General features: G+C 39.0%; 1 protein-coding gene across 2 annotated transcripts in view; it reads right to left on the bottom strand.

Annotated features, from left to right (window-relative positions):
- The window catches only part of Hr3 (nuclear hormone receptor 3 ROR-beta), a 518,235-nt gene that overhangs the window by 408,710 nt on the left and 92,629 nt on the right, over positions 1-16,896 (bottom strand). Inside the window, exon 1 of one of the 2 annotated variants that reach the window (XM_083142587.1) lies at positions 8,600-9,010. The exons of the other annotated variant lie outside the window; for it this stretch is intronic. Coding sequence (XP_082998713.1) covers positions 8,600-8,606 — 7 coding nt within the window. The 5' untranslated portion in view covers positions 8,607-9,010. Of the gene's footprint in view, positions 1-8,599; positions 9,011-16,896 lie in introns of those variants that run through there. 2 annotated transcript variants of the gene reach the window in all.

The following is a 16,896-nucleotide window of genomic DNA, read 5'->3' as shown; positions in this document are numbered from 1 at the left end:
AAATTCTGGATGATTTGACATGGAATGACCCAGAAGTGAGATAGAGTAACAAAGGGAAATAAATAAGCGATATAGAATGAGAAAGAGAAATAAAGAAGCGAGATAGAGTGAGAAACAGAAATAAAGAAGCGAGATAGAATAAGAAAGGCAAATAAAGTAGCGAGATAGAAGAAAGGGAAATACAGAAGTGAGATAGAGCAAGAAAGGGAAATAAAGCGAGAAAGAGTAAGAAAGGGAACTAAGAAGCGAGATGGAGTAAGATAGGGAAATAAAGAAGTGAGAGAGAGAGTGAGAGAGAGGAATAAAGAAGCTAGAGAGAGAAACAGAGATAGAAAAGGAAAGAAAGAATTAAAGAGAAGAGAAATATAAAAACGAGAGAGATAAAGGAGAATTAGATAAGATATAAATCAGACTGAGAGAGAGAGAGAGAAATAAAGAAACGACAGAGAGCGAGAGAGAAAGATAAAAAGAGAATAAAGTACAATTTGAGACAAAGAACAGGCCATGATCAAACTAAGAACAAGTAATCATGAAAACAGATACCAAAACCACATATAGAAGATCTAAAGCTCGATTGTTACTCTCCATGACCCTTATGCGGTCTCCCATACTCTAGTCAGGACTCCCGCCCAGGACCTTTGGAACCTCGAGATCATATTACCACTCAACACACTCAATCACCGCAATGTTGATGTTCATAAAATCAGAAACTAAAAAAAACGTAGGAAGGCACCCATATATCCAATCTGATCCTCGCTCACTTTATGATACAATTATATGTACATTAACTAAAAAGAACCTTTATGTTGTGTTGAACAATGCAGTTATCTAAGAAATACTATACTCTCCCATCCCTTCTTGTCCTGTGTAACTAAAAACCACTCCCCTATGTGAATAAAATTCAGATTATTTTTTTAAATATTTTGATTCCAAAATCAAACTTGAACAAACGCTTGTTGCGTGTTGAGCATTATATACTTAATATGAAGTATTCAATCCCATTGTTGTGATACACCCAAGGCTAGAGAGCGAACAGAGTACAATCCACCAGCGTATGCAGGGTTTATATTTCGTATTGGGCTCTAATTGTCAAAGTGGATATAACATTGCTTGGATTTAAGTAGAGGCGGAATACACTATGAAATATCTCGAAATTACCATTCATAACCTTCGTTCTAAATGTTGTCCAAAGACAAAATTGTAATTGGGGGGGGGGGGGTCATTTTTAAAGGGGTTTGCCTTTACCACTTCCGGATTTTCCCGAAGTTTTTACGGCTTTTATTTGAAAATTTTGATTTTCTAAAATTTCGTAATCGGCTGTAGCTCCATCAGCTCCCTCCTGCTTACGCCAGTGGCTCAATCCGAAAACTGGCCAGAAGTCGCCAAGAAATTAGGTGAAGGCCAATCAACCAGGCAAGGAATGCACACATAAATGCTACAATTTGTATGCAAGTGAATACGCATCTATATACTATAGAAGATATGAGTTTCATTTTCAGCTGATCATATCACTAAAGGTAAATAAAGCACTAGATAAAGATGAGATAAAGGAATGTGATAAATGTAACCTTAACATTCAAATGGAGATGGAATTATCTGTTATCTAAGTGAACTACACACGGACCTTAGATATCAGGTGCATAAAGATTATTACATGCTGGAATAAATACATGCGATTGGGAAGTTATGGTTCTCGAAGCATCGAAAGGTGGTGAAGGGAGTAAGGCTCCGTACATTTTCGATATCGGCACTAGTACACACCAAGATTAAAGTTTTAAATCGATACAAGTACAATATTCACGATCTCTGAAAAAGGGAATTCAGTTCGCGCTCAACTTCCAAAAAAATTGAAGGAGTTTCATCATTTGCACCTTGACGTTCGAGTTTTTTTCAGATTGACCTTGAAAATTTAGATCAATCTGGGATAATGTCTCACACGCGGATCCACGGGGAGCCGATAGGGGCGATTGCCCTCCCAACTGGCACGATTGATTGATTTGCTTTATTTTACTTAGCTTTTTGTGTCACTTTTGGCTAATTTGCGAAGATGGGGATGAGTGATGATATTATGAAATTGATAAATGGACACTCACAACCATGCCCAGGCCAGAATTCGAACCCGGGACCCCTGGCATCGTAGCGCGATATGCTATCCACTCTGCCACGGAGACTGGCTCCAACTGCCACAAGTTGCATACATTATTATGCCTAATATTTTTGAAAACTTAATGTTCTGTATTTTATCTCCAAGTTTAATAGACTCGAAAATCGGAACTGGACCTACAGTTTAAATTTGGATCCGAACCACTGTGCAATATGCCTCCTAAGGGAATCGAACCCGAGATTTTGTCTCTGAGTATTCACTTTACTTTTCACATGTGATCGTTCGGTTTACCGTGGCAATGGGAGGGGATAACGACATGCAATAATAACCATCTATTCCTGCCCTGAGCCCCTATTTTTACGAAACAACACGCTAATCTCTAGAACATGAAAGCCAGATTTGTTCTTGTTTCTTGTTGTTTATGCAAAACAGTGCAAGTGTAGATTAGAATTGGGCTGACCCCACCCAACTGTAATTGCTGGATCCACCACTGTACTGTTGTCTTCCATTCTTTCTATTTCTGTTACCTTACGACGCTCTTGGGGTAATAGTGACGATGAGTATGAATGATCAATTGGGTGATTGGACAAAGAATGCCTCAAGAAATTTCGGAAAATGCTTATATTTTGCAGTGAATTTAAGCATTTTACGAATGGCGTTTCCTATTCTAATAGTATTTTTGTGGGGGGGGGGGGCGGAGATCCCCTCACCCGTGGCGTGCCCATGATTTTCGCATACATTCTTTTAGTAGTGATCTCTAATTTTGTTCTTTTCCTGCCTTTTACGTTCTTTTTAAGAATACTTGGCCAAAGGGGGAGGGGGTTATGACCCCCACAAACCCCCCCTGAGCAGGCCACTGACCACACCCAGTTTTGAAGAATCACACACATGAACTAAATTCTGCAAAACATTAGGAATGGATCGAAAATGAAAAATCGAATGTATTAGCTGTTAGCTTCTTGTAATAGCAAAATAAATTGTGGTGCCCTGAATCTATCACGATAATCTATACAACAATAAATTCTAAGAAGTCCAAATTTTCAAAACAGCAGTGAGCTTCCAATGGACGATTAACAATCTTCTTCTCTCGTTAATCCGCCATCAGTTCTTCGAAATGTCAGCTATTTTCCAAAATATGTGTGACAAAAGTCCATTGAAAGTTCAACATTACCTGACTTGCACGCAATAGCAGTTATTATTATTATTAGGGAAAGGATTTTAAGGTGCAAAATTATGATTAGGAAAGGGAAAAAGGGTTCTGAAAATGTTTTCAAAAAATTGCAAAAAAAGGTGCTGATAAGATGCCTTTATTAAATGCTCTCTTTTTCTGCATCTGTATATAATGCGCGCGGACCGCATAGAGAACTGTGGTTCTGCCGAGTAGGTTTCGTTGAAGTTTGTGTTTTCTCTCGCGGGTTTTGCTACAACATTATCTTGAGAATTCTTGGGGCTGCAATGATTGTAATATACCATTTTGTAGCTCTAGTTCTGTTCTACAAAATGAGACTATGGGATTTTATGTAGCTGCTCAATAAGAGTGAAAATCTTTAATTTTTCTGTCCAATTTTTTAAGAAGACATGAAAGAAAAGGAAGCAAAGAGGTGCAACAAAGTGTGTTTATTTTACTTGATTTCATGTCCTAAAATACATATCTCAAACGATCGGCAAAAGCAGCTACATTTTTGGAAAGATGCTGCATCTGAAAATGCGTTCTCTAATTATTGTTATTATTTAAATGCATTCTCAATACCTCATCTAGGTCTCACCTACGATCTTTATTTGAGGATTTATTGTGTGCGTCCGTCCCCCCTGTCCCCCCCCCCCGCTTCCGACGCCGGTGGCTGCATGCAAGGATGCACTCCCGAGTCCAAAGGTCGTCGGGAACAGGGGAATCTTACGAAATCCAGGCCATCCGCTCGATAACAAAGTCTCCAACGAAAAACCGGTACCAGTCACGGAATAAATAATTTCTGAATTCTATAGTTTTCACTACAAGACGCCATTTTACTCGGATTTCGCGACTGCACGCTTCTCAATATGGGCAGTTGGCGCCGGGAGTTCGAACCCTGTACGTCAGGATAAGGTTCGAATTAATGAAGGTTGATGCCAGGACCCTCCACTAGACTGACATCATCCCTGGCAAAGAAGCATGGGCGCCCACAAGGGGGTCACTTGACCCCCTTGCAATAATGATAATAGTAATAACTGGCTACATTTCCTTCCCTTTTATTTGTAACTCTTTTGTCTATTTCTTTCCTTGTATCTTGTTTCTAACTTTTGTCTTTTTCTAACTTTCAGTACCTCTTTCCAGTGGCGTGCCCAACATTTTCGAAAGCGGGGTTATACGTGTACGTTTTTCAGTCATCTTTTCCTGCCATTGATATTCCTTTTTAAGGATTGATTGATTGATTTCATTTATTTTATTTCGCGTTTTGTGCCTCTTGGATAATTTGCGAAGATGGGGATGAGTGATGAAATTGATGAATGGACATTCACAAACAACCAAGCCCGAGCGGGATTCGAACCCGGGACCCTAGGCCTCGTAGCGCGATGTGCTAACCACTCGGCCACAGGGTCCGGCTCCTTTTTAAGGAATACGCCAAAGGCGGAGGGGCTTATGACCCTCATCAACCTCCCTTGGGCACGCCACTGCCTCTTTGTTCGTGTTTACTTCCTCTCTTCTTCATAATTTTTTATTCCCAATTTTGTGTTGCTTTTTATTTTTTCTCATTATCGACCTTCTGCCATTCTTTTCCATTCTCTTTCTTCCTGTATTTCTTCTGTGTTTCTCCTTCTTTCCTTCCTCGCTTATCTAGGTCTCTCTCTCTCTCTCTATCGCGTCTCTATTTATTTATTTTCCTCCCTCTCTGTCGCTTCTCTATAACTTTCTATTTCTCTGCCTTCTCTTCTCTGTGTTCGCACCTTTTCTAGTTATATTCGTAAAAATATAGTTAACAATGTTTGAAGTACAATTATTATTGTAGACTAAAGAGTAATGTGTGATAAATTTCATGGAAGAATTTCTCAGACGGGAAATTTTACACCGCTGCATGGCTACTTGTATCATTATTCTCGCATTAATAGTTTGCACAAGAAAACGGAGATTCTACAAATGTTTATTTAATTCAAGACAGATTCTATTGTTTTTAAGAAATGTTAACTTTCTACGGAACGAAAAGGTAAGCCTGCGTTTTACAAAGTGTAATCAATAATAATAGTGAAAAATGAAAATTCAGTTAGAAATTACTGTAAAAAGTACAACATTGTACAGTTAAAATTTAACAGTTTGCCCGTTAATTTGCAACACCTGAATGCATAAGGATGCGTAAAATATGATTATAAATTACAGGTGCGTGCACAATAAATATATATTTTAATGAATGGCCGTTAATACAATGAAAACGGTCATTATCACTACTGCAGTTGCAAAGCAATGGGCCGGCCTCCGTGGCGTAGTGGTTAGCACATCGCGCTGCGACGTCTGGGGTCCCGGGTTCGAATCATGTCATGGGCAAGGATGTTTGTGAGTGTCCATTCATCAATTTCATCACGTCATCACTCATCCCCATCTTCGCAAATTAGCCAAAAGTGGCACAAGAGGCGAAGTAAAATAAAGCAAATCAATCAATCAACAGCAAAGTAATGGAAATTGGCGGTTTTAGGCCATAATTTCTCTAGTCAAGATTTTGCAGTCTAATGAGTAACATGGAAAGGTTCGGGAAAATATTTGTGACAGACAATCATATTATTTTAATGATTAACAAAAAGAGCACAATTGTTTTGTCTCGCTTGGTTATTGCCCATGCATTTAACATCGCCATCTTGCATCCATCAATGTGAGCTACGTTGCTGAGGGGACAAGCATAATGCCCGTACACGCTTATCATCTCCAGTATGATGTCTTATCACTGTATAATCTATCTTAATCACCTAAGTAATCTCTTCTGCAACTGCACTTCTCTTGCATAATAGCAAGACGGAAAAATCAATTTTGTGACGTCTGAAAACTTTGGAAAATAAAACCAAAACTGTATTGTTGAAAATACGCGACTGGCATCTGTAAACCACGCGTTAGCAAATTAAAAAATACTTATTTTGTAACAATAATAAAAGTTACCATGAACTTGGACACAAGAAGGAAGTCGCGAATGATACAGGCCTGTGATCGAACCCTGAAGGAACGGGTGCCTTTATGCAGCGATAGGCTAATCGAGTACGAACTTACGGTTTATAGCAGGTTGTGCCCTCGCCAGAAAACGAACCAGAGGCATCTGTATTGCAATCTAATAGGATTAAAGGTTCTTGTTTATTCTAGCAACTGTTTCACTAATTGACCAATCTCGTCGCGGTTAAAAATGGAAAAGTGACGTAGATACTAAACTAAAAATAAATATGTTCTCAAGAAAACAAAATACCATGTTTTGGCACTTAATCGTTTATACTACCGAGGCGTCACCCACATGAATCGAAAACTAATCCTATATTTACAGAGTGATGATATTTCGTCATAGGTTATCGGGAAATGGAAGCAAATGTGTCTCATTGGAATCAAGGTCGGTCTGAAGTTTGTAGTGGGTTTTCGTAACCTAGTTGTTAGTAGAATGCAAGCGTTAGAATGCAGGACAAGACAATGTCGACAACAATAGTTCCGCGAATACACAAATAGGAACACTAGTGTAAACACGCTCCAGCAAGAGCATAGACTAGAAGGCAAGGCAGTATCTGCCCCAGAAAAATTCCCAAAAGGGGCCATATATTTATTATACATGTAAAGATATAAAACATTACTTATGTCATTTTTGGCCCTTAGAATGTACAGTTGCCGCTACTGAGCGCAAGCATGTATTGTTGTCAGGTTCTGTCTGGTAAAAAAACATTACCATTCGTGTAAAGAATACTAAGTCATTGACCTAGTAATTATGTTGCAACGACACACACGTGTGCCGAACGAAACAGGGAGGTGGTGTCGTTTAGAAAATTCTAAAATCATTGCTAAAACTGTAAAGCATGAGAACTAATACGATATGTTGCACCTACAAACGATTCCATCAGGACATACGTCTTGCTGGAATGTTCTGTGAAGCCGTAAGGTAGAAATAAGCTCTCGTTTCGCGATTAACGTAAATGAGAAGAAAAGAGACGGAAATTAATATATATTCAAAATACAAATACAAACAATACGTAAGAACTTTCTCTTCTCTCTGTATTTTCGTTATTTCCAACGCCACCCAATGATTTACTTGGGAGAATGGTAGTCTGACACTTCTCAGTTCCTACCCTTCTTCCTAAACCAAATTCAATGTCTTTTCCATGTTTCCCCCGAATATTAGGGAATGTTTTAACTTGCTTTAACTCTATATACACACCGTGGCGGCGATTAGGCGGGGGGAGGGGGCAGTTACCCCCATTTTTTCCAGTTTTTGCCCTGTACTATAGCATCTTATTGCTAAGACTTGTCTACCAAGAGAAATTGATTGATTTGCTTTATTTTACTTCTTGAGCCACTTTTGGCTAATTTGCGAAGATAGGGATGAGTGACGATATGAAATTGACGAGAGGACAATCATGCCCAGGGTGGGATTCGAACCCGGGACCCCTGGCGTCGTAGCGCGATGTGCTAACCACTCCGCCACGGGGGCCGGCTCTACCAAGAGAAAGTAAACTATATTTGACCCCTCTCCCCCAGATTTGGCATCTGTATACAGTATATTTTTTAGTGGAAATATGTAATCTTTTTTGTGACACTTCCATATTCACTGCAGGCTTACCAAGTCAGTGAAAATTATGGATAAGAGGTTGACTGATCAACACACTTTCAGATTGTTAAGCAGTTAGGTAGGCCTTGACTCGTTAAAAAAATGGAAGTTTTTATATTAGTAACTAGTGGCGTGTCCTGGTGGGGTTTATGTATAACACCACATTCCTCTAAAAACAATCGACAGATACGTGATTGACGGATAACTGTAAGAATAGCAGTCATAGACCTTTTCGCCATAGCGATCTCTCACGAAACTTGTGCACACGCCACTGCATAAAACACACACACAAGAGCCCTTGTTATCTGAACCTTACATTATTATATATAGCTATATATAGGGTATATATTTGGACAGGGTATGGTCGTATAAGAGCATTCGTAATTCTGTACTCTTTCTCTAAACGTATCAGATTGAAAATATATTTCGAAACATATTTGGAAAAATAGTTTCAAGGGGTGGGGTGGGGTTACAGGATGGCAGAAATATAGATTGATTCAAGTCGCCACAGCCTCGTTACCCTGCAATAACCATGGATTTCAATTAAATGTGTGCACAGAAAATTTAAGAAGTGAGGGCAAGGTTTAACAATATTGTGTCGAAAGGAAAGAACGTGCTATATACTAATACAGGGTGGACCAGAAAAAAGTAACCGAAATTTCTAATAACAACAATTTCGGTTACCTTATTCTGGGCCACCCAGCACTACTAATTATAATAAAAGTGATGCTATGTGTACCTGTCATGATGCCTTCTGAAAGATCTCCATTTTTATCATCGGGAGTGTTCTCGGTTGCCAGATTTTTCCTTGAGGCACTATGAACACAAATTCAACTTCTTTCTTGGCTAACACTCGCACACAACCATTTTCAACACTGAATCATGACACTGCGACACTTCGTTTATTCCTTGTAATACTTCCTGAACGATTACGAATAATTCCGCATCAACACATCACATAGTTGCCTGCCGCGATACACTGTGTAAATAAATTAAGCGGGAAGAGAGGGGGGAGGATATGTAACAATCTCTTTTTTTTTCGTCGCAAGAGAACAAACGACCTGGTGCTTTACGAGGAAATGATAAGCCTAATGATACGAGCAGAATAGGATCTGTCAAACGCAGTAGTATCGAAGGCAAGTAGCGGGAGTGCTGCTCGCGATGTTGCCAACATTCACCACGGGTGTAGTGTATTTGACCTTCACGGATCCTCTCCTTGCCTCCCCTACTTGCCTCCCTTCCCCCTCCCGAACTTCAACACGCGCAAACCCCCGTTCCGTACTCCCACCAACCCCGTGTTGGGAAGAGCAGGGTTGCCAACTGCTTTCGATCGATACTCCTGCGACATTTAGTTAAGCCAGTTTCAAAGTTAACGTGAACGCTATTTCATTCAGTATTATATCACATTGTAATGAATGCGTGGGATGGTTTTTTCGTAATAGTAGTGCCAGAGAATTATGCATTTAAAGCTCAGGGAATTAATTCACGTTGTTTCTAGCGACGTCTCCTGAAGCCACAAGTTCTGGGTTCGAATCCTGATTGAGTCACTATCACCACTACTTAGCTTCCATTGGATGAAGTGTTTATTTAATTTTTGAGCCTAGTAGAGTTATTTATCCAACACATCCTACCCCCTCCTCCCTACTTTTGACACGAAGTCCAAATTCATGCTTATTTTGAAGCTGAATTTACTCTTACACTCCATAAAAAATCAACTTACACTCGCAGATGAAACATCATGCCCTAGGATTCCTCAAAATAGGGGTTTATGCAGAATTTGTCAGCTTAAGGGGGTTAAGGACGATTTCAGAGGACTGCAATGGCGCATTTAGTACCGGAATGACTATAAATCAAGCTTTTGTGAAAAATGTGAGGGGTGTCGCAAAAATCATGAGGGTGTTGGGAAGAATTTAGGTAAAAATGGCAAGCTGAAAAAATGGCAACGGTAGAAATGGCAAGAATAAAAATGAAAAATACAATATATTAAGATATTACATGAAAATTGAGAAATTACGTCTTGCATTTCACACTTTGAAATTTAAAGTTAATATAATTTTGGTGTCATTATCACTAATTTGTCCTTGAATTGATACATTTTATTTAAGGTTTCCAAAAATAATTATAATGCCGTTTATTTCTTCTGGCAGAAGTTCCTGACACTATAGAATCACATGTTAATTGTAAATAATTTGAACCATGTGCGTTTCATGAAACTTGAGAGGAATGGGTGGCGGGTGCACCATAGCATGAGTTCTCAGACTGAAAACACGTTTATGCCTTGTGCACACCTGCCGACGCACGCTTTTAGAAGCGATATCGGGTGGGGCAACGCAGAGGGTGTGCGTGGCGATGAACCAATGGCAGAAGTGCAACGTTGTACAGTTAGGAGACTGCGGCGCGGAAGTTAAAAGCCGTGTTCTGTATTTTTCTTGCGCGCAAGAAGTTTTCATAAAAGACGTCACTTTAAGGTTCATCATAAGATGGGGAAAGACATTTTGAACCTGACTGTCCAAATCCCATGAATTTCCGTCGCCTACAGCCGGAGTTATCGTTCCTTGAAGAAACAAGGGAAACGTCACCTTTCATTTCCTTCAGCCTGTTTTTTTCGTTGCCACCGTGTTGACGCAGCTGAGTTGTTGTGTCTAGGGAAAACTGTGGGTGTTAAATTCGCCTCGATATAAACAATAACCCTTCATTGTTCTGGGCATTCTCGAACATTGAAAGTCTGGGTCAGTGTGAGTTCATTGTTTTCGTAGCAAGGCCGGTGTAAAATTATTCGCTTATCGTTCACTTGTGCGCCACATAGAACAGTTTGTGAAAAGATTAAATACAACCCTTTCTTGCGATAGTGTGTGTTCCGTGTGTTCTTTTTATTTTAAATAATATCACTCTCAAAACCTAGCACCAGTAGTACAGGCACCAAGGGTGCAAAATCTAATCATTAACCTCCAGGAGAGTGACTCGGGAATGAGTGAAATCAGTGACACGGAGACCGAGGAAGACGACGAGAGCGGTGATGAATAAATAAATACCTTCAAGCTTCTTTCATGTATGGGTTTCTCGTATATGCTACAGTGATATGATATTATAATCCTGTGTAGAAATATTCACTATATTATTTCACTGTACTCATATATACTGTGCATGCATTATCAAAAATAATGGACACATCGCGAATTTGCTGTCCTTCCCTTGCGCTAGCAGTTAGTTTGGCAACAGCGCAGTAGCACTGGCTGGGTATTGGCCGAACTCATGTTCCTTCTAAAAGCGTGCGCCGTATAGCAGGACTTCAAGCCAGCCCTTATCTAACCCCTCGCACTAATTTGTGTCACTGATTTCTCTCAGAGAGACGAACTTGTTTACTTTTTCAAAATGAAAATTGTTAAATCTCCGATAGCTGCAGGGAAACTCTTCTATCTACGCGTGTACAAAACAGTCTGACCTGAAGAATGTAACGAGGTGGAGGAACAAATTCAAGTGTCGAGGAATTCTAAAAATAAATTTATTGAAACAAAATCATGCGTGTTCTTACGATCATAATCATCCACCTGATTACGATGCTGTAATGATAGCCAAGTGTCCTAATGATATGAATATTCGAAATCAACATCCGTGCAATCCAAGTGAACCTAAAACACTATATTTAATTTTGAACGGTATAAGAGAACATTTCATACTATATACTTGACAACTGCCAAAGAAGAAAACTAGGGCAATTTATACCGACAGTGCTATATAACAAAAGAACAATGCAGGATTTCTTACGAGGAGTAGCATATAACCTAAAGTTGCAATGTGACGAAATCAAAGGTGAATAAATATTGTTAGCTAAATACAGTAAAAGGTGACGAAACTCAAGGTGAATAAATATTGTCCTGGTTAAATACAGAATTGTAAAGTGACGAAATCAAAGGTGAATAAATATTGATTTTGTTAAACACAGCATCAATATTTTTCTTCTCTACAATTTACATATGAATTATTTATAGCAATTATTTATCATTTGCTTTTGTTTTCTTTTTGTGATTTCTGCTTTCGCCTTTTTCCATTTGCCATTTTCACTTTGGCCATTTTTTCCTTTGCCATTTTTACCGAACACCGTTGAGGAGTGTGCCGATCAATCACTGCCGCAAAACAATGAATATGATGAGCACATCCATCTTTGAACTTGGTTGTACAATTGAGCAAACACTATTTTCTACAGTGTTATCCAGTAGAAGCTACAATAAATGATACTGGCATGCCCAAGGGATGTTCCATCTTTCCCAATAAAGAAATTAAAATGCCTGATAGGCGAAAGGATTGTGCAATTGCAATATATATCACTTGCTGTTGAAAAAGTTGCCATATATGTGTGTGTGTGTGTGTGTGTGTGTGTGTGTGTGTGTGTATCTTGTTTCCCAGAGGCGTCTCGTGAACGCATGCGTCAATTGTGGGAAAAAGGACAGCTTTCTCTGCGACTACATTAATGAACATTTCTACATTCTAATTTCTTCATATAGGAGAAGTATTTATTTTACACGAGAGCGCTCAATTAAGCTTATATTACATTTCTTGGATCTGAAGTGAAATAAAGTAATAATTATTTTCCCACAATTGACGCATGCGTCACTTCAGAACCAAGAAATGTAATATAAGCTTAGTTCAGCGCTCTCGTGTAAAATAAATACTTCTCCTATATGAAGAATTTAGAATGTAGAAATGCTCATTAATGTCGTCGCAGAGCAAGCTGTCCTTTACCCCACAATTGACGCATGCGCAGCATGCACCGCATGCGTTCACGAGACGCCTCTGTTGTTTCCTCAAACTGTATCAGTACTTCTTGAATTATATAATCCTAACTTTAACAATATTATTTTCGATTATTCTTGATATTACTAATTCCCATTAAATTCAGTAATGTTATTCACATGACTGTAGAGTGCCTCGTTTTTCAACAAAATAAGTTAATGTTCGAAACGAGGATTGAAATTAGGGGGGGAATCTGAATGAAAAATGACCTGGGTTCAAACCTGGAACTCGATGCATCAGATACTGACCCAGTCACAAATTTTCGCTGCCTTACCTATATGTAATTCTAAGGTCTCGACTTCGAAATTCGAATCCCGGCCGCGTCACAATTTGCAATCAACGTCTCCTGAAGCCACAAGTTCTGGGTTCTAATCCTGAATGAGTCACAATCTCCACTACTTCATCGGTTGTTCGTCCATAGAGAGCATAGAAACACATCAAGTTCATAAATGTTCATTAATGACTAATGTTAGAGAAATATACATAAGGTTGGCAACCATTCTGCTTGTTCGCCTGCGCTCTTTTTCGACCCAGAACTTCGATCCAGCGGTTACATAACGTCGTAGATGGCAGGCGTGTTCCTTGTGCTCGCCTTTTCGAACGCTGTAACATCCCCACTCTACACAATCTTCCACCGGATAGACTTCATCTGGAATCTTTGCTCCACGAGGGAGGGAAGAAAAAAAAGCTGTCACACACACTGATCTGGTGACGTAATAGCGATACGTTTCAACATGCAATAGTAGCTACCAGTCGCGAAAAAGTATGAAGGACCGAATTTTGGATGAGATAATGATTACGGAATTCTAGTGCACTCGGCCAATAAAAACATGGATGCAGGTATCACACCAGTGGCGTCGACAGAAATTTTACTTGGGGGGACTCAAGGGAGGATAAAATATCTTTAGGTGGACTCTGGTTTGGTGGTTGTGGCCAGCGCCGGGGCTGAGAATTTTTCAAGGTGGAGCGACGTTCATGAACGTTGTGTTGTACTGGAGCATTCTTGTTCATGGCTAAAATTCATACTTATAATGCAGTTATTACAAATATTTTGTATGCAATTTTTATTAGTGTTAAAAATTCGGGATATAAATTTCCTGTATTTTGTAAAAAAAGAGGAATATTACAATAATAAGACAAACGAAGCTTGTAAACGTAATAATGGAAAAATTAAATTCAACTGAAAACATTATAAATAATAAATAAATAATAATTTAGTCACAGTTACCGGAATACTAAAAAAGAATTCTGGAATATCCACTTTGAACAAATTTATTGAATACATATTTCCTATTTTTGTAGGTTTATTCATTGTTACACGTGTTTAAAGTTTAATTTGATCATTTTGGCGTACGTAATCATTTCTCGCACGTTAATGAAAGGAAACCAACCTAATGGAGAATCAAGAAGTGAAACCGAGGTATGTTAGTGAGTTGTTAAGGCCGCTTTGTGTGCTTGTTACTTTGCGTTATCTAAATAAGTTATCCAGAAGTCTTTCCCTGATTACAAACTTTATTCATATCCGCTATATGCAATGTAGAGATGTGAAAGTGATGCCAAAATGTTGGAAAACTAACCAAGTTTATTTGTTGCAGGTTTGAGTAACGTGGCTGTAGTGTAGCAGTGTCAGTGCCCAGAAAACCGGAAATGTTCACAAATCAGGAAAAAGCTCAGCATGTCCTCTGGTATCACGAGACCCGGTCACCAATAACAGTGCAGAGGAACTTTCAAATGTACAGAATTCTTTCGCTAGAATATCTGCCATCAATAAGTTGGTATTTAAAAAATGGAATTTATCTTCATTCCCAAATCCTGTCAAGTCCAAGAAAAATTGTATGGAAAGATGCCACCCGATGTCAAGAGCATTAATTCCGGATTCCTTGGCACTGACACTGCTACACTACAGCCACATTACTGAAACCTGCAACAAATAAACTTGGTTAGTTTTCCAACATTTTGGCACCACTTTCACATCTCTACATTGCATATAGCGGATATGAATAAAGTTTGTAATCAGGGAAAGACTTCTGGGACACCCGGTATATCATGTATTCCTTTTATTTGGGTGGGCGGAGACTATTTTAAGGTGGGCTAGAGTCCACCCTCGCCCACCTAGTGGCGACGCCACTGTATCACACACAAGAAAGATCCGTACATAGCCTGTAGGTGAGTCAATTCAAATACTTTTATTTAACCACAATTTTTTCAGATTTCCGGAAAAAAATCCGATATTTTTGCCCCTTTGTATGAAGTACAAGTGTCCTTTATAATCTCAGTATAAACATTATTACATTTAATAACTAATTTGTATATTTAATTTTATTACCTAAGAGCAATAAGTAGAACAAGTTGAAGATTAAAAAAAAGGGTATTTTCATTTCCAATGTGTCACTGGTGCTATGTCCATTGCATTTAAATACAAAACTGGCCGTATTCAATATGAAACTATTATATTAGGTATCGAAATCGCCATTTTTAATAAAATCCAATACAACTCAAATCTCTATCATAAATCTCTTTTGCCATTGAATTTTGACGTTGTAGTAAATTTACAATGTTTGAAGTCGAAAAATATTTTCACTCCATGATTTCATTATACAAAGGAACGAATAGTGCATACGAATTATTTTTGATTGAAATATTTAAACACGATTCTTATGTAGTACATACTTTCTTTAGAATGTGATTTCAATAATTTTGAATATTTTAAAGTATGTGAAGACTATCCATGAGATAGATTAAATGCTTAATTGTAAGCACAAGCGTCCTATACAATCGTTATAAACCCTACACAAACAATTATTTTTATCTGATGTGGCGTTCCCAGAAGCAGGGTCCAGGAACCCGTACATTCTAATGGGTTCTATATTGGGTTCCGCTGCAGGACCAGAACCTTTTTCCTCGCACAATTTAAATTCGGTCCAAGTTGCGTATTGTTTCATTGAAAAAAAGGTTCCTGGAGCGAATTTAAATTTATCCAGAAAACGATTCCTGGACCGAATTTAAATTGATCCAGAAAAAGATTCCTGGACCGAATTTAAATTGATCCAGAAAAAGATTCCTGGACCGAATTTAAATTGATCCAGAAAAAGATTCCTGGACCGAATTTAAATTGATCCGGAAAAAATGTTCCTGGACCGTATTTTAATTGGTCCTGAAAAAAGGTCCCTGGACCGAATTGAAATACTTTATACATAAAAAGGTTCTTTACGGTCCAGAACCCATTTACGCTTGCTGATTTTCTCCCCTGGACCGGAATTGAATTTATTTACAATTCCTGGACCTTTAACAACCCTGCCCAGAAGCGCGAAGTCTCTGCGAGTGCCCGCCTTGCCCCTCCCTAGGGCCGGCCCTGCGTAGTACACTACTTGTTTGCGATCTATCAATTAACAAGACATGGACGTCTTGAAGATATGTTTTCTTGTATAATTTAACAATTTAACGCAAATGCACAGCGCGCCGACGCCAGGGGTTCCAGGTTCGAATCCCGCCATGGATGTTCTTTGTGAATCTCCCCTTTATCCATTTTATCACATCATCACTCATCTCCATCTTTGCGATTAGTCAAAAGTGGCAGAAAAGCTAAGTAAAATAAACCAAAGTCAATCAAACGACAATCAAAGAGAGGGAAAGCAAGTGAAAGAAACAGCGGTAATGGGCAGGGGGGGGGGGGGGGGGCACACACTCATACACATGAACAATGGCAATGGATGGCCGGAAGGAGAGGGAAGGGGGAATACAACCTTCCGGAAAGTGAATGTCACTGAAATTTACATAAGTTACCTGAACCCAATATGGCCTATTTGCTGTTCCCTCGTAGTTACATGGTTAATTCAACAGTATGTCATTTAGACTGTCCGAATGGCGTGATTGAACCTGTTGGCTGTACGTAAAGTGCGGTAACTTTAAGACAAAGAAACGAAATAGCTGGACCTCGTAATTGTGTTGTACGTGATCTAATATTGCATAGTCACCATAGGCGTAGCTACGGGGTGTGCCGGGTGCCTAGGCACACCCTAACGGGCTGCTTTATCAAAGAGAATTAAAGACAGATATTTCAATAAGAGAGAAAATAAGCGGCAGTTTGTAAGAAGTAGAAAATGTCATTACTTGGTACAAACGTGTGCATTATCGCTGATGAAACGAGTGTCTATAGTTTTTCGATTTTTTTATGTCATTGGAGAAAGAAGATATTTACTGCATTCTATTCTGTACTACAGCGCTTTCTTCTATACCTGTCACAAG

The sequence above is a fragment of the Lepisma saccharinum genome, chromosome 21 (genome assembly GCF_977018435.1).
Source record: "Lepisma saccharinum chromosome 21, izLepSacc3.1, whole genome shotgun sequence".
In the NCBI taxonomy this organism is placed as follows: domain Eukaryota; kingdom Metazoa; phylum Arthropoda; class Insecta; order Zygentoma; family Lepismatidae; genus Lepisma; species Lepisma saccharinum.
Note: the sequence above shows the minus strand (reverse complement) of the source record. Positions and strands in the feature narration are given on the sequence as shown.